At 43.1% G+C, this 22056-nt stretch overlaps 1 protein-coding gene across 1 annotated transcript in view; it reads left to right on the forward strand.

Moving 5' to 3' along the window:
- C9 (complement C9) overlaps positions 1-22056 on the forward strand; it is an 80675-nt gene that overhangs the window by 18554 nt on the left and 40065 nt on the right. The window contains exons 2-4 of the mRNA XM_077463300.1: positions 5950-6043; positions 16819-16991; positions 18768-18906. Of these exons, the coding sequence (XP_077319426.1) occupies positions 5950-6043; positions 16819-16991; positions 18768-18906 (406 nt within the window). The remainder of the gene's footprint in view (positions 1-5949; positions 6044-16818; positions 16992-18767; positions 18907-22056) is intronic.

The raw sequence follows: 22056 nt of genomic DNA on the forward strand, positions 1-22056 counted from the left end.
AAAGGTGGTGCCTCTTGGGTCCCGATTATGTTTTAGATCGTAATGTTTAATAACGTTATGTTTGTCAAATCCTTTACAAATGTTAGTGATATGTTCCCCCAGGCGCACATGTAGCATGCGTACTGTGCGTCCCACATACTCCAAACCACATGGACATCTAAGTAAGTACACAACGCACTTAGTGGTGCATGTGATGAATGTTCGTATGGGGTATGTAAGTCCATTGCTAGACGAGGTGAACTCAGTAAATCTCCTGCCTCGTAGAGCATTTAGCTTACAAGCTCTACATTTCCCACAGGGGTAGAAGCCCTTCAAATCACCAAAAAAAGTGGGTCTAGTTGGGGGGTCCGGGACATTTGGAGCAATCATATTTCGCAAGTTAGTTGCACCCCTAAAGATCACATTTGGTCTATCAGGAAGTTCGGGGCCCAAGATTCGGTCATTTTTGATGACCGACCAATGTTTCTGTAAAATTCTTTTCACAGCCCAATGCTGGCTGGAAAACGTTGTGAGTAAAGAAACTCCATAGTTGTCCATGTTATCAGTCCTGGGTGGTCTCTCAGCTAACAATGTTTGACGTTCCCTACTGTTGACCTCCATTATAATGGAGTCAAGGGACTCACTGTTGTAACCTTTAGCTAGGAATCTCTCTTTTAAGATTAGTGCCTCCTTAAGAAAATCCTCATTGAAAGTGCAATTGCGTTTTAAGCGAAGAAACTGGCCCTTAGGGACCGCTGAGAGCCATGACCTATGATGGCAGGAGTCGAGTGGAATATAGCTATTCCTGTCAGTTTTCTTGAAAAACGTTGTGGTAGTTATATTATTATCCCGGATGGAAATATTCAAATCCAAAAATTGGATATTAATGGGGCTTGAGACATAGCTGAGAACTATCCCACGGTTGTTGTTGTTTAAATGGGACAGGAAGAGCTCTGCCGATGAACTGTCACCATCCCAGATAAACAAGATGTCATCGATAAACCTTTTCCAGGTGACTAGTTCCGGGGGTTTGTCACTAAAGACTATATCCTCCTCCCACTTTGCCATGAAGAGATTGGCCATACTGGGAGCAAATTTTGCTCCCATGGCCACTCCCTTCACTTGCAAAAAATGGGTCCCATCATGCCAAAAGTGATTGTGCGTCATGGCAAACAGAAGTAATTCAAGAATATAGTTGCGCTGAGTCACCGAAATACTACCATCCTGGGCCAGAAAGTGATGGACCGCTTCATAGCCCAGTTGATGGGAGATAGCGGTGTACAGTGAAGCTACATCCGCGGTAATTAGGAGATAGGTGGGTTTCCATTCAATCAATTGCAGAATGTTGATAACATGTTTGGTATCTCTCAAAAAAGATGGCGTGCCCATCACCAGTGGTTGCAGATATTTGTCAATGTATTTCCCTATACGCGAGGTTACAGAGTCAATTCCACTGATGATGGGCCGCCCTGGTGGATTTTCTAAAGATTTGTGTATCTTGGGTAGAGAATACATAACCGGTAAGCGCGGCGCCAAAGGTACCAGAAAGTCCCTTTCTTTTTTATTTAAAATACCCATATTGAACCCTTTCTCAACCAACTCTTTTAGTTCACCTTTGAATTGGGTGGTGGGGTCTAAAAGTAATGGAGAGTAGGTCTCAGAGTCTGACAGAATCCTAGTCATCTCTTTGGAATATGCGGTTTTGTCAAGTATTACAATAGCACCGCCTTTGTCAGCCGACCGAACTACTATGTCTTTCCTGTTAAGCAATGAGTCTAACCCTGCCCTAAATTCCCGTGTGGGTTGAGCTGGTCTCAATTTCAAACTATTGAGATCCTTTAATACCAGATCACGGAAAATATTGATGTTAGGTGCTGTATTACCAGGAGGATTAAACAAGGAGGCATTCGATAAACCAGAATGCATAATTGTTAAATCCCTAACTAATTGGCGGGAGGGGTTGCTCATGATATATCTCTTAATGTTCAACTTGCGTGTAAACTTTTGAATATCTATAAATGTCTGGAATTTATTTAAATTCTGAGGGGGCACAAACTTGAGACCCTTTCCGAGAGTCTGCAATTCTTCATTAGATAGCTTTTTATTACTTAAGTTAATGACACCACTAATATCTAAGTCCTTCTTCTTTTTGGTGTGAAGACGTTTCCCCCCTCTGCACCCTCTCTTGTGTCTCCGTTTCTCTTGTGTCCCCCCCGAGTGCCCTCCTGAAAACCCTGTTGGTAAAAACTGCCAGCTGAGGGTTGACTATATGATGGCCAAAAACCACCCTGACCCTTAGGGGCTTCAGAATGCCCATTCCTGTCATCCCCAAGGGGGCCATATTTATTAAAGGTCTCAACCCTGTAATTGGATCCCAAATCTCTTACATCCGGAGGGGGTCTCCTATCCCTGCTGCCACCTCTACCTTGAGAGAGGGATTTGTTTCCCTGGGAAAAAGATTTACCACCTCTGGATCGCCAGGGTGGAGGGGGCGCCATTGAAGTGGGATATTGGTGATGATTAAATGGAGTTGGATGATGGTGATGATTAAAATTACGTTTATCGACCCTTCCTCTAAAGGACTGGGGATATGGTTGTGATGATGGACCCATTACTCTTTCAGTATATACTGGAGAGGCCTGGCTCATGGGGCCCCAAAAAAGGTTAGAATCACCAACGCCGCCTCCTCTGATTCCCTCAATATGCCCTGGGGGATGTAGACCTGGATCACCCATGGGGGGTGAGGGGGCCAAGTTCTCAGTAGAGACCTGCCATTTAAAGACAACATTGTCTTTATAATCTTTTTTATCCCTATTGTATTTTTTCTTTTTCTTAGTTTTTTGTTCAGTTTCCTCTTTGGTCAGGATAGTTTTTAGGGATTCAGATCTTTGCATATACTCAGGATCATTTTTAAAGGGGACAAGCTTAGTTTTAATCAGACCAATCTCATAATCCAATGAGGCAAGTTTCCTCGATTTCTTAGCAATCAGGAATTTTAAAAACTGAACCCCTGCCTCATTGAAGTATTTAAACCATTCGGCTATTTCTGTGCCTCCTTGTTCAATCCTCCTGGTAATACAGCACCTAACATCAATATTTTCCATGATCTGGTATTAAAGGATCTCAATAGTTTGAAATTGAGACCAGCTCAACCCACACGGGAATTTAGGGCAGGGTTAGACTCATTGCTTAACAGGAAAGACATAGTAGTTCGGTCGGCTGACAAAGGCGGTGCTATTGTAATACTTGACAAAACCGCATATTCCAAAGAGATGACTAGGATTCTGTCAGACTATTCGATGGTGGACTTGCTGGTGTGTTTAGGATCATTGTCCTGCTGCAGAACCCAAGTTCGTTTCAGCTTGAGTACACGAACAGATGGTCGGACATTCTCCTTCAGGATCTCTTGGTAGACAGCAGAATTCATAGTTCCTTTTATCACGGCAAGTCTTCGAGGTCCTGAAGCAGCAAAACAGCCCCAGACCATCACACTACCACCACCATATTTTACTGTTGGTATAATGTTCTTTTTATGAAATGCAGTGTTCCTTCTACGCCAGATATACTTGGATACACACCTTCCAAAGAGTTCCACTTTTGTCTCATCGGTCCATAGAATGTTGTCCCAAAAGTCTTGGGGATCATCAAGATGTGTTGTGGAGAAATTGAGACGAGCTTTGATGTTCTTTTCGCTCAGCAGTGGTTTTCTCCTTGGAACTCTGCCATGCAGGCCATTTTTGCCCAGTCTTTTCCTGATGGTGGAGGCATGAACGCTGACCTTACCTGAGGCAAGTGAGGCCTGCAGTTCCTTGGACGTTGTTGTGGGGTCTTTTGTGACCTCTTGGATGAGTCGTCGCTGTGCTCTTGGGGTAATTTTGGGCGGCCCGGCCACTCCTGGGAAGGTTCACCACTGTTCCATGTCTTCGCCATTTGTGGATAATGGCTCTCACTGTGGTTCGCTTGATTCCCAAAGCTTTGGAAATGGCTTTATAACCCTTTCCAGACTGATAGATCTCAATTACTTTCTTTCTCAATTGTTCCTGAATTTCTTTGGGTCTCGGCATGATGTGTAGCTTTTAAGGATCTTCTGGTGGACCTTACTGTGTCAAGCAGCTCCTATTTAAGTGATGCCTTGATTGTGAACAGGTGTGGCAATAATCAGGCCTGGGTGTGGCTAGAGAAATTGAACTCAGGTGTGGACAACCACAGTTATAGTATGTTTGAACAAGGGGGGCAATCACTTTTTCACACAGGGCCATGATGGTTTGGATTTTTTTTCACCTTTAATAATAAACACCTTCATTTACAAATTGCATTTTCTGTTTACTTGTGTTGTCCTTGACTATTGTTTAAATTGGTTTGATGTTCCGAAACACTTAAGTGTGACAAACATGCAAAGGAACAGGAAATGAGGAAGGGGGCAAACACTTTTTCACACCACTGTATATACTGGGGTGGAGCTGCTAAGAGGTTTGTGTATGGGAAGAGTAGAAACATAGGGAAAGATACAAGATTCTCTTACCACTACCTGCCGATGCTCTCTAAGTCGGCCCCAGTTCAGGGCCTAATCTGGTTATTTGAGAGAGTAAAGCCTAGTACACACGATGAGAAAACCGAAAGAAAAATTCCACTTTCGATCATACGGTAATCTGATCCATAGTACATAGCTGTCGTCTGAAATTTTCTGAAGGGACAAACACGAAAGTTTTCTTGTACGATACCAGATCGCACGATTTTCGTTTAATCACTACAGTTTTTGTCCAAAAATACAATACAATACAAATACATTACAGCACTTCTAAATTTCTGTTGTACGAGAATTTTCGTACTTTAACAACCTATTCACATTCAATATGGAGACATACATGCATAAAAAAAAACAAAAAAAAAAACAGACAATCATTCATTCCGATAAGCTCATCATTTGTACTAGGATTAACTCTATATGCGCAGTGCCTGGCTAAAGACAGAGACTTACATTGCTGATGGCCATGTACCTCATCGAAGGATAATTTGACTTAATTGAAGAGATGTGAATGCTTAGATGTTTAATCTTTGGTTGGACCTTTTAATGCCATTTTACCATTCAGTAAAGAAGGCAGAAAAGTTAGTTTACTGACTGGCCATTCCATTTATGGACAAGCAGGTATTAGTATGATGCCTGGGATGGTGGCTACATATCTTTGCAAGGTTTGGTATACAGTGAGGGCCGGTGTACTGGTGTCTATTCTTGTGGCCCTCAGGGTGTCAGGTGGAGAGTTTAGGATTCTGCAATATGGCAATGAGTTCCCCCCATCAACAAGCAAGAGGTAACCCAACCTCTCCTGATCTAGAGCAGGCCCCTGGGCTAGGGTTGCCACCTCATCCCTTTAAACCTGAACACATATGAATTACATAGGTTCTGTGGCTGATTAAGGTGGTACTTACACTCACTTGGTGCCTTTTCTGCATTTAATTAGCCTAAGAACCTGTGTAATTCAAAGGTGTTCAGGTTTAAAGGGATGAGGTGGTAACTCTACCCTGGGCATGGGAAACTGGCTCATCAATCGCCGCTTAGATGCAGGCATGTACTGGCCATTGGGACTACAGGGAGTTTCCCGGTGGGCCGATGGCTCAGTGGGCCGGTTTCAGTAACAAAGGCTGCGCAGCTCGCCCTCAACTTCACGCAGTGATGTGAGAAAGATGAGAAAAATACAGAGGAGAATAAGTGAAATAATAAAAAAGGTTAGTGGGGACTCCTTATGTTATGCTACTTATGTGTGCAAATAGTTTTATAAACTGTTTTTGTGCTTCTTTGCAAAATTAAAGTGGGCTGGTCTGGATAAAGTCCAGGGCCAAATTTTTGTCCCAGTCCAGCTCTGCTTAGATGCTTCAGGCTTGCATAAGTAATGAGAAAATATGGATGCATTCATGTAAATGTAATACTCTCTTCTATGTTGATTTAGAATATTGATAAATCTCTTACTGTAGGTCACCAAGAGAAACAGGTGCTCCACCACCAGTAGACTGCCTGCTGAGCTCCTGGGGCAAATGGACTGAGTGTGACCCATGTACAAAACAAAGGGTAACTTGCTTTTTTTGTTACTTCTGTATGCATAATTGTTTTTTAATAAAAAGATAAACAAAATTATAAATGCTATGAAATATATAAATGGCAGCAATACATTAGTGTAACGTCCTACAAATACAAGTGAGCCAATTTAAAGATAAAACTGTAGGCAGATATAAAAGACCCATATTAATGCAGCTCTATGTCATTTATACATCATTAAATGTATTTTAATTCAAGCAGGGTAAGTACCTTAATACAACCTGGTGTCAGCCTCTTGCAGTCCCTGTGCAGCAAGGCTGGAGTGTGAGAAGAATCAATCAGCATGCTGATAATCACTGTGCTGCTTCTCCTTTCACTGTCCAGTCACAGACTGGGGACGGGTTCAGAACAACTTGGGCTCAGAGAAAAGCAAAGTAATCAAATATAACTAGTCTAATAATAACTATAATAACTGCATAACTATAACTTGCAATAGAGTATTTCTTGTAAAGTAAATTGTTCTGGAACCTAGAGTTGTACTAAAGGATAATTCATTTTAATTAATTTGTTTGAATTCATTTTACTTAATTTAATTAAACTATTAATTTGTTTTAATAAATTAGCTTCTGCGGAGGAACATAGAACAAAAGCCAAATTAAGAAAGAATATTTTAGCTACCCGTTTACTGACTTAAAATAAGATTAAACATAATGTGTACAAATATTGTAACCTACAGCATCCAATCAGAATTCATATCTCAGTGGACTGATTTCATTATTATGGAATCCAAAGTATTGTTCTTTGCTTTGCTTTATTCATTAAACTTGACTTTCTTATGGTTTATCACTTTATTTTACACAGTGGGGGGATATTTACTAAAACTGGAGCACTCAGAATCTGGTGCAGCTGTGCATGGTAGGCAATCAGCTTCTAACTTCAGCTTGTTCAATTAAGCTTTAAAAAAAAAACCTGGAAGCTGATTGGTTTCTATGCAGCGCTGAGCCCGAGTTTGCATGTTCCAGTTTTAGTAAATGTAACTGCTAGTGTCAGAAAAGTAATGCAATTTAAGAACAAACCAAAAATGATATATATCAGCTGGCCAATTTAACCCTATAGCTCCCAACTGTCCCTGATTTTGAGGGACTGTCCCTGATTTGGAGTAATGTCCCTCATTCCTCCTCATTTGTCCCTCATTTTGGCCTGATCTGTATAGTTGTATATAAAATGCACTACTTATCTATCAAAAAGTGTTTCTGAGTGCCAAACCTTTCATTTAATTTCAATATTGCTGTAATTGTAAATTCCAAAAGTCAATATAAAGGAATAGTAGTGGGGAAAAAAAGCACTGGTTGGGTTTAACCAATCATTTTTTTTTTGTACAATGCTCCTTTAAGGGTGCGTGGTAGAGGGTGTGTCCTACATTCTTTTGCTAATTTGTTGTCCCTCATTCCCATCTCAGAAAGTTGGGAGGTATGTAAGCCTGTAGCAAAATAAATCATTTTGGTGGTTGCTGGCCATAAATCAGGAGATCAGCTCACTTATTCTTTGGATGAACTCCTGCCTAGGGAGATGTTTTTGTCTTTGAAATAACTAAGGTTAAAAGGCTTAGCTTTGCTCTTTGTCAACAGCACAATCAGAGATAAGGGAATTGATTTACTAAAGGCAAACAAGCTGTGCAATTTGCAAGTGCAGTTGCTCCCGAGCTTAGTAAATGAGGGGAAGCTCTGCTAACTACCATCCTTCAATCATATGCCAGCAAAAATTCTGTTTTTTTTCTCCTTGCGTGTAATATGGGATTTGTATAAAGTAGCATGTGTATGTATGGATATGAACTAGGGACTTTACATTGTAAGCTTCTTGAGGGCAGGGGTTGATCTGAATGTACAATTTATACATACCTCACAACTTCTTGAGATGGGAACAAGGGGCACCTATTAGCAAAAGTATGGAAGCATAGGACACACGCCATGCCACGTCCCCTTAAAGGAGAATTATAAAAAAAAAATATTAATTAAACCCACGAGTGATTTTTTTTTTTAATCACAACTTTTCTTTTAACTAATAAACGGAAGTAGTGGTGCGCTGTACTAGGACAGGAGGTCCAGCCTTAAAGGCTGGTGGGCTGTATAGGCACTTGAATAATATAAGGTTATTAAGAAGCTAGTTTGTCGTCACATAAGACAGAACGTATATATAGATCAGTGTGCGCTTTTATGGGGGGATAGTAAGGAACCCTCAAGAGCACTGTAACATTCCTTATAACATCAAAGGTATATTAAAATATAAGTGATAAATCCAGAAAAAACACAATCAAAATATTTAGAACCAGTAATTCCCAATGCGATTTGTTATAGTTGCCAAAAATCGCATAAAGTGCCAGTGCCAGAAAAAAATCAATACTAAAATAATAAGTGCAAAATTCATCTACACCATAAAGAATGCTGAAACAATGCAGATAAAACAATGAACAGAATATCCGTTCTAAAGATGTATCTGCATTGTTTCAGCATACTTGTACCCAGTCCATACTAGTAAAAAAGCCCAGCACTGCTTGCAGGTATGTTGTTACCTGTATATAACTATCTTTCTTGGTCACTTCTCTGCTAAGAAAGAAAAAGAGGGATGTCGAAGCACAAAATCCCTCTAGGCAGGTGCAGTCTGTATTCTCCATAGCAGGTATTCGACCACAGTGGCAGTTCAGACAGGGGAGGGAGTTGAGAGAAACTTGGTTCCTCAATTTTTTTCATTGGTCACAGCCTGGGAGGCAGCTTTCCTATTGGATGTTGGTGCCCCATGTGACTTCAGTGGCCATCTTGGGTCAGGCAGTCTATTTAAGACTCTGACCCCTGAGTTTTGTGTGCTTTATACAAGTAGACAGGTTAGGGACAGGATCCCTGTCTGCCAGGGATAGTGATAGTGATAGGGAAAAGGATCCAGAATAGTAGGGAGAGAGCAGGGACTATGTCTACCTCTTCAAGAATCTTCCCATTTGGTTCAGATCGGTCAGATTGCACTTTGCTCCTCATCCCCCGAGTCTTCTTACCGCTGTTATTCTCCGCATGTCTGTAAGTGGCTAAGGATGGGTAAGTTCTGTTGAGCTATTGATTTAGTGTTCAATACAACATTCTTTGCAAATCGGAACTCTGTGTGTTTACTGTCTGCCACACCACACTGCACCTAACCAACATCCACCACTTAAAGTCTTGTATTTACCTGTAACCAGTTCGCTGCACATCTGCGGCTCCAGCCATTTTTGTGCCAGTGCCAAGACTATAAGTGGGGAGATAAGTACCCAATTCTGATTCCCATATTGTAATAAAATCAGACTAACCATAATAAGAAATGCTTAGTTAGTGTAATGATTTACAACTATTCCTAAATGTAATGTAATGTTACTGTTTATAAATAGCTTGACTACGCAGATAATAAATATAAAAATTTTATTTAATTTGGTTACACTTGATGGGTCACAAAAATAGCAGTCCCAGATGTTTTTCCAGTCCATTCCCCAACAACAGAACCCCCAGAATCAAAACATGTGAGCTGGATATATGTTACCCAAATCAACAACATAGCAGCTTATCAGTGCACTGTACCTTCCAAATTTAGGAAGCACTCCAGAATAGTGATGGACAAACTTCCGACGGGATGTTTCACGAATGTGAACTGCGAATGCGGCCAAAAGTTCGCGAACCGCGAAGTTTGCGGCAGGCCCCATTGACTTTAATGGCAGGCAAACCTTAAAAACCTACAGGTCATATTTTCAGCCCCAAAATACTTACTAGATGTGCACACATAGTCCCACCACATGGACACTGACATAGCAAAAGTATTAAGTGAATCTGGTATCTACAACGACAAGCATTCTTTTTTTATCTGTGAAATCTTGACAATTCAGGAGCGCATGAAGGCCATGGAGGACAGGAAAGGTCAGGGCAGGCTATGAAGATGGTGCAGGAGATGATCACCCGAACCGTGATAGAGAGCACTGACACCAGCACCGTGATAGAGAGCACTGACACCAGCACCATGATAGAGAGCACTGACACCAGCACCATGATAGAGAGCACTGACACCAGCACCGAGATAGAGAGCACTGACACCAGCACCGAGATAGAGAGCACTGACACCACACCAGCACCGTGATAGAGAGCACTGAGACCAGACCAGCACCGAGATAGAGAGCACTGACACCACATCAGCACCGTGATAGAGAGCACTGAAACCAGCACCGAGATAGAGAGCACTGACACCACACCAGCACCGTGATAGAGAGCACTGATACCAGCACCGAGTTAGAGAGCACTGACACCACACCAGCACCGTGATAGAGAGCACTGAGACCACACCAGCACCGTGATAGAGAGCACTGACACCAGCACCGAGTTAGAGAGCACTGACACCAGCACCATGATAGAGAGCACTGACACCAGCATCATGATAGAGAGCACTGACACCAGCACTGAGATAGAGAGCACTGAGACCACACCGGCACCGAGATAGAGAGAGAGCACTGACACCAGCACCGAGATAGAGAGCACTGACAGCAGCACTGATACCAGCAACTCGCTGCGGGACCCAAAAATATGACACCGCTCAACCTCTTCAAACAGGAGGGTATGGGCATATAGTACGGTGTGCTTTTTTTGTACAAGGAAGTGAGCCAAAGGTAGAAAAAAGGTCTGTGTGCTCGATTAAATAAATCGTTAAATAAAAAATTTAAATTAAATTAAAAAATTAAATAAATCGTTTATAGAGTTATGCATATACATGGTCTACTGGTCACATGTGTTGATCCATGCCTCATTAATTTTTATAAATGTCAGGTAGTCAACACTGTTGTGAGATAGGCAAGTGCGCTTATCAGTCACGATCCCCCCTGCTGCGTTGAACGTCTTTTCAGACAGGACACTGGACGAGGGGCAAGCCAACAGTTCCATTGCAAATTGGGAAAGCTCTGGCCAGAGGTCAAGCCTGCCCACCCAGTAGTCCAGGGGTTCATCACTCCTCAGAGTGTCCACATCGGCCGTTAACCTGATGTAGTCGGACACCTGTCGGTCAAGGCGTTCCCTGATGCTGCATCCAGATGACACCTGTCGATGGGACGGCTGAAATAATGACCTCATATCAGAAGTCACCAACACATCTTCAAACTGCCCTCTTCTTGCAGACGCTGTTGGATTGGTAACCGCAACTCTTTTTCTGGGAGTGGGAATTCCTCCTCTGCCAGCGCACGCAAAAGCAGCATGCAGCAGTTGTCGAAGCAATGTCTGTAAGTGCTCCATTCTGACAGCCCTCTGTGACGGTGGTAACATTTCCGCCATTTTGTGTTTGTACCGGGGGTCTAAGTACGTTGCCACCCAGTACTGGTCCTTGACTCTTATGCTTTTTATACGGGGGTCCCTGTTAAAACACTGGAGCATGAAGGCCCCCATTTGCACTAAACTGGAAGCGGTGTGGTGGCCTGGCTCCTGCTCATCATCCAGGATAATGTCGTACTCGTTCTCCTTTCCCCATCCACGCACAACAACAGGGATCCCAGAAAGGTTTAAAGTATGCTCTTCTTGCTCCTCCTCATCCGCCCGGCACCATCCTCCTCTGACTCCTCTTCAGACTCCTGTTGTTGACTTGTCTCAGACAGAGTAGCCCCCCCTGGGAATTCATCCAGCATTGCGACTTCCTCATCTTCCTACTCCTGCTCCTCAATGGCTTCATCAATGATACGACGCAATGCACGCTTCATAAAGAAGGCATAAGGTACCATGTCACTGATGACGCCATGGCTGCGACTGACCAGTTTGATGATCTCATCAAATGGGCGCAGAAGTCTGCATGCGCATGAGCAGCCACTGGCGTGGAGAAAAAACCAAGCTCCCCAGAACCTGTTCTGCCGCAGACTTCGTACAGGTAGCTGTTAACTGCATGTTTCTGCTGGAGCAGCCTATCAAGCATATAGATGGTTGAGTTCCAACGCGTCGTGCAATCGCAAATAGGACGTCTGACCGGCAGATTGTGTCACCTCTGAATGTCAGCAAGGCGAGCCATGGCCGTGTAAGATCTTCTGAAATGGGCCGAGATTTTCCTTGCCTGCCGCAAGATGTCTTGGACCCCAGGGTATTTGACAATGAATCGCTGCACAACCAAGTTTAAGATGTGTGCCATGCATGGCACGTGCATAATTTTGCCCTGTTTCACTGCGCTAAGCAGATTGGCAACGTTGTCACACACCACTTTACCAACTGTCAAATTGAGCGGTGTTAGCCACTGATCTGCCTGTGAACGCAAAGCTGAAAGGAGTGCAGGGCCAGTGTGGCTCTTGGCTTCCAGGCACAAAAGACGCAGCACAGCATGGCAACGTCTTACCTGGCATGTCGAATAGGTTCTGGGGAGCTTGGGCGGCGCAGCGGAAGAGATGCTAGCAGCGGAAAAGGAGGAGTCAGCCGAGGAGGAGAGGGAGGAGGATGGAGTAGGAGGAGGAGAAGAAGAGCCAGGCCTGCATGCAATCCATGGCGGTAAAATCAAATCTACACGGGTGCCACGGGTTACATGCTTGACGGCCATCAGAAGGTTCACCCAGTGGAGAGTAAAAGTGATATACCTTCCCTGCCCATGTTTGCTAGACCACGTGTCTGTGGTCAGATGTATCTTAGCACCGACACTGTGTGCCAGAGATACATTCACTTGCCGCTGAACATGGCCATATAGCTCTGGGATGCCCTTCTGTGAGAAATACTTCCTTCCTGGGACCTTCCATTGTGGTGTTCCAATGGCCACAAATTTTCGAAAGGCCTCCGAGTCCACCAGTTTATATGCCAGTAGTTGGCGGGCTATCAGTTCTGAAAAGCCAGCCGTCAACCGTTGGGCAAGAGGGGTATCCAGCGTCATAATTTTTTACGCTCGAACATTTGGCCCTCGGAAACCTGCCTTTTTTCAGAAAAACGTGAGGACGGCATGATGGAAGGTGGAGTGGAAGACAATTGTGAGGAGAGAGGAGAAGGAGAAGTAGAAGACGAGGCTGGACAGTGAGAGCCTGGAGTGTGGCTTTGTGGGTTCCGTTGCTCCCACTGGGCTCGGTGATGGCAGCTCATGTGGTCGTCCACAGGCGGCCGTCCCTAGGTGAGTGTTGGGCTTACCACGACTTATGTGCTGACTGCAAAGATTGCAGATGGCAACACTATTATCAGCAGCGGGCACGTTAAAAAAAGCCCACACTGCGGAGCCATGTGCCGGCGTCCTGGGAGTGCCAGATGTGACCATACATGATTGATGCCTCGCTCCTGATACATTAGCAGTCTGCTTTGTCCCTCCTGTGCAATCTAAGTTCCGCCTGCTTCTCCTCCCTATCTGCTGGTTCATATCTCCCTCTGAACTCCCCTCCTCTTCCTCTCTTGTGGGCACCCACGTGACATCACTAGACACGTCATCATTGACATCACTTTCCCCACCGCTATAATTAGAGATCTCGGAGTAGGCAGCAACAGCGGGGACAAACCTCCTCCTTGGGCTGATCTGGGTACTGTCGTCAGACTGCTGAGTGGCGGTTGTTGCTACCTCCTCTTCCTGATCCAATGCCAAGAGTGGCTGTGCATTGAAAAATGTCTTGATATGGATCGCAAAATAATTCCTGTGATTCAAGCGGAAGGTATATGGTGGTGGTGGTGTTGGTGGTAGTGTCTTTGGGGGTGCACACAGCAGAGAGTGAAGAGGGTGCAGATGGAGAGGAAGAGTAAGGCTGAGTGAGCCACTCAACCAAGTCTGGTGCGTCCTTTGACGTAATCGCATGCACCTTCTGCAATTTGCCACTTTGGCTCAAGTCTGTTGCTCCTGCCCTACCCCTACCACCCCTGCGGAAGGGCTTGCCTCTTCCTCTGCCTGTTATTTTTTAAATGACCCTGTGACAAAAGTTTCTAAAGAAGTGCAGTATGTATGTGGAAGAAGGTATATAACACCCCGATTCAATCTGTCGTTTTTGGGGGCCACTGGTCTATCACACCAGTTATAATACTTTTTTTTATTGCGTTTGTCACTCTTTGTAGTATCGCTGCAGAACCACTCAGCAGTCACAATGCTGCACAGTGGAAATGCACTATACTATGCTTTCTATATGTGCAAGTATTTTATACGTGTATTACACACCTATATACTGCACACCAAATAGTACACCTATACCAGACCTTAAAAGGATCTTAGAGATTTAGGGACTACGTTTTCCCCAGAACAAAAGGATAAGATGTTGCTGTTTAATCAAAAGGCCTCGATGGCAAGCAGATATCAAGAAGGGGGATATAAGATCCTCACTAGGTGGTATAGAACACGTGGAATTGAGGTATGGATTGAAATATTATGAGACTGTTATAGCTGTTAAAGAAGTTGTAGATATATAACGAAATGTAATGTGAAATCTATGGAAAGAAAAGATGAAAAAATAAAGAATTTATAAAAAAAAAAGGATCTTTGTGGACCTAGTAGCTAGTGATTTGCCGACTGCCCCTCAGTCCCTACACTGATAAAAGACAGCTGCAGTATCGGTCAGCAGTCAAGTATAATATTCTTTCTATATTTGAAAGAAAGTAGATTATACCTGTACAACCCTATATATTGTACACCTATACCAGTCCTTAGAAGGACCGTTGTGGTCCTAGTAGCTAGTGGTTTGCAGTCTGTCCCTCAGTCCCTACACTGATAAAAGACAGCTGCAGAATCGGGCAGCAATCAGCAGCATAGCAGTTGGCAGCAGTGCACCACAACCCTATATATTGTACACCTATACCAGTCCTTAAAAGGACCTTTGTGGACCTAGTAGCTAGTGATTTGCAGACTGTCCCTCAGTCCCTACACTGATAAAAGACAGCTGCAGAATCGGGCAGCAGTCAAGTATAATATTCTTTCTATATTTGAAAGAAAGTAGATTATATGTGTACAACTCTATATACTGTACACCTATACCAGTCCTTAAAAGGACCTTTGTGGACCTAGTAGCTAGTGATTTGCAGACTGTCCTTCAGTCCTTACACTGATAAAAGACAGCTGCAGAATCGGGCAGCAATCAGCAGCACAGCAGTCAGCAGCAGTGCACCACAACCCTATATATTGTACACCTATACCAGTCCTTAAAAGGACCTTTGTGGACCTAGTAGCTAGTGATTTGCAGACTGTCCCTCAGTCCCTACACTGACAAAAGACAGCTGCAGAATCGGTCAGCAGTGCACTCAGCAATCACCAGCACCCTATATACTTTACACCTATACCAGTCCTTAAAAGGACCTTTGTGGACCTAATAGTAATAGCTAGTGATTAAACTGACTGTCCCTACTCCACACAGCGTCCTGTCCCTATTCTGACAAAAGACAGCTGCAGAATCAGTCAGCAGTGCACTCAGCAGTCACCAGCACAGCAGTGCACCAGAACCCTATATACTGTACACCTATACCAGTCCTTAAAAGGACTTTTGTGGACCTAATAGCTAGTGATTTGTGTCACTACAGTCTGTCCCTGCTCCACACAGCAACCTTCCCCTACACTAAAAAAAGACAGAATGTAAAATGACCGCCAGATCAGGTCTATTTATAAGGTAGGGGGAATGTCCAATTGTCCATGTGCTGAAATGTCTCAATTGGCTGTCCTGTACCCCATGATGAATGTGTCATCATAGGTCAAAGTTCTTTCACAATGTAAATGCATATGTCCGCCGGGCGAACAGCGCCAGAAGTCTGCCGGTTTGGTGAATCACGAACACACAAAATTCGCCGCGAACCGACCGCTGGGCGAACCGCAAGGCCATCTCTACTACAGAAGCTTAAAGAAGAAGTCTCACCAAATTTTTCTACAAATACTTCTGCCCCCCAGGGGACTAAATGAATGTAGAACTTTGTCCTGTTCTTCTAGGTGATGTGAATGCTGGGTTAGCGTGGGTGACAGCACACCCCACTCCACCGCCATTCAACAATACTGCTCAGAAGGAGACAAATAGCTAATGAGTGATGATTGACAGCACTTCTCTTGACAACATCAGTAAGCATGCAGGGAGAGGCAGGTAAAAGCAGGTAGAGAGGTATTTTACAACCCTCATGACAGTGAAAATGTGCTAGTGGCTTGTAGAGGTGTGGACCGGGCTTTATGGTGTGAGAAGAGTGTAACAAGAAGCAGCCTGCTGGCAGAGAAAGCAGTGGTGGTGGTGGCTGATGATGATGGTCCTAGCAGGAGCAGCTTAATACTTCCTGCCTCTGTCTCCATGTTGGTGTCTGCTGTGGTATAGACCCCTCTTAATGATCAAGCCTGGAAGCCACAATGTGGAAGGCCTTGCAATATTGTGGCTTCCCTCTGTTGGCACAAGACAAGCTGGTGGAGGTAAGTTTGTGCTCTGTGCCACTTTCCTCAAAATAACTTTTTTAGCGCGTTGGGACAGGCAGGAATAGACCGTGCCAACACCTAAAGATGAAATTCAATTCCTCTAAATGTGTGTGGCTCTGAAGTGTAATATGTCCTTCAGCCTGACAGGGTCTCCACCATGAAATTGATGTTGACAACCCGCTAACATTCTCAACACTGCACAGCCTCATTTTCATCTTATCTTGTAAAGTTTGGCTCCACCTACACATGCATACCACAATCTTCTTTCAATTCTATGAAGAATTTGTATTTTGGTTATCCCAACAGATGTGGATGGGAATACATTTTAATGGCGGGACAGTTCATAGGTCTCCTTTCTCTGTTAAATCATTTTGCTAAAACGGCTTTTAAACTGCATACCCAGCACAAAGTGTAGGAATCCATGCATTGCCTTTTAAAGAAATTGATAACATTTTAATAATTATCTCTTGTTGATATACACAGGTAGATGTATAAAGCAGAGGCTGAAGTGTAATGTTGACAATGACTGTGGAGATTTCTCTGATGAAGAGTGTGAAGACAGAGACCCAAGACCCGTTTGTCGTGGTGATAATCTTGAACTGTCTGAGCCAGCCAGAACAGCAGGAAGCGGGTTTGTAATAGTATCACGATGGACCTGCATACCTACATTCTTTCACCTGTTATTGAGCACAGCAATACATTTTAAAAAGACTAAAGTGACTGGCACCCATTTTTTTTCCGCTCTACCATACACCAATGACTAGACCCCAGGATGGAGTTGTTAGCCTACAGAGCAACCTGGGGGACCACTGTTACCACCCAGGATTGAAGGTTAACTCCACCTTTTAGACCTTATTTAGGGGAGTGTAACATGTAATATGGTGCAAATCAGATTCCCCTACCCCCAAATTGTCCCCTGTAACAGCATGTGGGGGTTCTTCTCCACTGCAGCAACTGTCACTTTTGAAATTTGAGTGTCATTCTGAGATCTGTGAATGAATGAACTACAAGTTCTGTGTTCCACCACGGTAGGTGGACTTGTAGTTCTCAATGGAACATAAGTGTGGCAATCACCGAACTCGTAATCCATTGACACTTCCTCCCTCTCTCCAACTGAAAGCCCATAACTTGGTACTGACACAGCCTATTGCATTAGGGTGTGCACACCAAAGCTCAAACACACATGCGTGTGTGTGTGTGTGTGTGTGTGTGTGTGTGTGTGAGATATATATATATATATATATATATATATATATATATATATATATATATATATATAAAAATACAGAATGCTGTGTATAAAAATATATATACCATGTATACTGTACACACAGTCTTCCTTGTCAGATTTAAGAGGGAAATACTTCAACGCTTCTCCTTTTTGCAGAGTTGCTCAGTGGGAGATCTTTCCCATCTCCCCACTGGCACACAGAGCAATAATGTTAATGCAAACAGGGTGATTAACACCCAGTGCTCACGCCTATGCATAGAGCTGGAGGTAGAGTCTGCAAGAGCCTGGCACTACACCCATGATGCACTAATCACAGTTGCAAAAAAAAAAAAAAATATATATATATATATATATATAGATATAAAAAATATACGCATTTTTTTTTTTTTATCTGCAAAGATAAAGATTTGCATTTATTATTTTTTGGGATAAAGTAAACTTAGTCTTTTGGGGGTGGGCTACATCAGGTTAGTTGACCTTCTATGCACTCTCTAGTTTCACAATATTCTTTTGTGAACAGTGAGCTTGGACGTTTGCCTAAGTTAAGACTGAAGTGGATCTATGGGCAAAATGAAAAATGACACGTGATGCAGTCTATCACTGACAATAACACAGCAGTTTTTTGTTTCTCTGAATGGCTCATGTAACATTGTTTTTTTTTTACCTGTCAATCCTGCCAGAAGATCTGAGTGATGAAAAAGGGTATTTACTTCTTAAAATAAAAAAAGAAGTTATACTTACCTGATCTTTGAATATTGAATATTACCGCCACTATGGCAGTTCCTCGTCGGCACTGTCTTTTCCTCTATCCTCGGGGTGTCTCTTTAGCAAGCCAGGTGCTATGGGGTAACCCAAGCATACATGATCTTGAGTAGGGCTGTGTGTGTTCATAGACACACACAGTGCTGGTAAGCCATGCCCCTGCTTCCTATTCACAGCACTTTGACAGCAGTAGGACCTTAGACTTTAGAACCACTTTAATTTTGTACTTTCCTTCAACAGGTGACATACATGACAGTATGTTCTTGTCTTAAAAATGTTTTAGGCCAGGCCAAGTTTAATTTAACCTAAACTCTAGTTGTGGATTGTCATCACTAATTGCGTTTGTGTTTATACAGTGTTTATTGTGTTATTGAAAGACAATTCTATGTTATATTATTTTATTTATTTTTTCAGACTCAGTATTCTTGGAACGGACACAAAGGCAAACCCTTTTGACAATGAACATTTTAATGGACTCTGTAATCGAGTCCGTGATGGTAACACAAGAACATATTATCGCACACCATGGAATGTCGCAACTTTGAATTATCGGGTAAGGAAAATGTGTATATATTTAATAATATCTCCCCTTTCATGTTAAGTTTGTGACACTTTCTATGTCAAGGTTTATATCTGCAAGGTTTGTTTCCTGTCTGGTCACTGCTGGTCATTGGGCAAACTCTGTCTTGGACACTGAAGTGACAGATAGATCTCTGTTCATACACTATACTAGCGCAAGGGCTGCATACTATCTTTAGGGGAATCCTCTACAGGGCAGGGGGTATGGAATTTTTCTGCATGTGCTCGCTAATGGAGACTCTTTAGAATACATTGACAACTCCCTCTTATTAAGGTCAACTAGAGGGATATTATAATTGCTGTGAGTCAATAAATTGAATAGTATCCACTGTATGGCACCATGGATACAACTGGTAGTGATAAAGTGCTACATCCCAAAAGTCAATGCAGAGTTTAATTTGAATGTACAATATGGACTTTTTAGGCACATAAACTATGACAAGATATATAAAAATAAAACATTGTTCATTGATTAACAATATTAAAAACCACTATAATTACAAAAATTCCATATAAAATGGACAGTGTGGAATGAGGTGTATTTCCTGGAAAAAGATGAAATAGGAAGCTATGGAGATGGAAGATCAAAGGTTTTCAGAATGACACAAATATTAATTTTCACAAAGCCTGCTGCTTCAGTGTTTTTAGATATTTTTGTCAGATGTTACTATGGTATACTGAAGTATAATTGCAAGCATTTCATAAGTGCCAAAAGCTTTTATTGATAATTGCATTCGTTTTATGTAGCGGCCATAACCCTTGCAGGGCGGCCTTGACTTATTGGGCTTAACAATTACCTCCTCTTGGCCTGCTCTTCCACGTCTAGGGGTTCCCAGGGTTGATACCCAACAACTTGAGCCCTGACACAAATAAATTCCTTTTGAAAGGTTTTATTTTGCAGTAAAAAGATCCAATAACACAGTCTCTCGTGGGAACGGAGGGCAAGGGTGAAGAACTCAGGTACCTTGAAATGCAGGTCTAGCAAAGTCTCTAATTCTACCCAGAGAGTAGCCACTTGCAGCTGGGTACCTCGAGGCTGAACCGATCTCTAGTCAGAGATCATGGCAGTCAGCACATCGACTGAAATACTTGAAACAATCCTATGAATGTGTACAGGTTGTAACTAAGGGTGAACAGGAACCTTTTTCCTCAGTACCTGGAACGTTCTCAATCGTCTCCTCAATGGTACTGGAAAAACGTGAATTCGTCAATGTCCTTCCCAACTCAGTAACCAGGCACTTCCCAGGATGCCACCTGTCGGCCCTCCTCCAAAGAGTCCTCCCCCGGTCACTTCCACGAGCTGTGGTGCCTCTCCAAGCCAAGAGCACATCCGGACACCTTGAAGCCTCCCTCAGTTACTGCACCTCAAATCAGCAGGTTCCGAGACTCGGAAACAGATGGATCCCTACCCCAGACCAGGCAGGTCTATTAGGGGCCTCTAAGAGGAACATGTTGCGGGATGTCGAACACCCTGTGACCGGGACCCCTCGCGGGGCGACCCCGGTCCTGGAACCAGAACAGACCACACGGGCCTCACAAACTCCTCTCCCTAAAACACATGACCCACACATCTAGTACCCCTTCCCAGACTCCGGCCGGCACTCCCACTGATTGATTCCGAGAAGGTTGATACTCAAAACGTCCAACCAGGCCTGGTTCTGGCCTGTCATGTGCACCTCACTGCTCACATGACCAGGCAGAACTTCCAACACAACCCGGCCAGACTGATGTCAAGGCCAACCTACGTAATTAACCCTCAGAACCCCTACTATTCTGTGGCAAAAACTAAATTTACATGCGTATGACATTTTGTCCAAAATGTCATCCACTACATTTATGAGAGTCAATATTTGCAGTGTCGACCCTTCTTTTTCAAGATCTCTGCAATTCGCCCTGGCATGACGTCAATTAACTTCTGGACCACATCCTGACTGATGCCAGCCCATTCTTGAATGATTATTGCTTGGAGTTTGGCAGAATTTATGTTTTTTTTTTCTGTTCACTCGCCTCTTGAGGATTGACCACAAGTTCTCAATTAAGGTTTGGGGAGTTTCCTGGCCATGGACCCAAAATTTTGATGTTTTGTCCCCCATGCCCCTTAGTTATCACTTTTGCCTTATGGCAAGGTGATCCATCATGCTGGAAAAAGCATTGTTCCTAACCAAACTGTGTTCTTAGGGAAAATTGTGAGTGAGCCCACTCCCTTGGCTGAGAAGAAACCCCACACATAAATGGTCTCAGGATGCTTTACTGATGACATGACACAGGACTGATGGAAGCATTCACATTTTTTTTCTCTGTACAAGGTTTTTTTCTGGATGCCCCAAACAATCTGAAAGGGGATTCATCAGTGAAAATTATTTTGCCCCAGTCCTCAGCAGTCCAATCCCTCTACCCTTTGCAGAATGTCTATCCCTAATGTTTTTTTATGGAGAGAAGTGGCTTCTTTGCTGCTCTTCTTGACACCAGGCCATCCTCCAAAAGTCTTTTCATCACCGTGTGTGCAGATGCACTCTCACCTGCCTGCAGTGCCATTCCCGAGCAAGGTCTGTACTAGTGGTGCCCCGTTCCCACTGCTGAATCAACTGTAGGAGATGGTCCTGGCGCTTGCCAGACTTTCTTGGCCTTCTTCACAAATGCAATGGAAATGTTTTTTTATGGGATTAAGTTCATTTTCATGGCAAAGAGGGACTTTGCAATTAATTGCAATTCATCTGATCACTCTTCATAACATTCTGGAGTATATGCAAATTGCCATCATTAAAACAAAGGGAGCAGACTTTGTGAAAATTTGTCATTCTCAAAACTTTCAGCCATAGCTCTATGTATCAACAGCTCACTTTAAGCCTTGACCACATAGTGTATGATCTACATGTTTGGCAAAGGAAATCGCTTCTTCAGGAGCTGTTGATACATGCAGTGGATGTTATGCATCTCCAAAGCTTCCAATTTAATCTTTATCTGGGAATTACACCTCTTTCCACACTTTATGTGCATTTTTATAGGGATTTTTTGTAATTATAGTGATTTTTAATATTGATAATCAATGAAGAGTGTTTTATCTATATATATTATCATAGTTTATGTGCCTAAAAAGTCCATATTGTACATTCAATATGTGAGT

Source organism: Lithobates pipiens, unplaced genomic scaffold (genome assembly GCF_037356315.1).
Source record: "Lithobates pipiens isolate NorthernLeopardFrog02 unplaced genomic scaffold, aLitPip1_a1.2 Scaffold_3, whole genome shotgun sequence".
NCBI classification, from domain to species: Eukaryota; Metazoa; Chordata; class Amphibia; order Anura; family Ranidae; genus Lithobates; species Lithobates pipiens.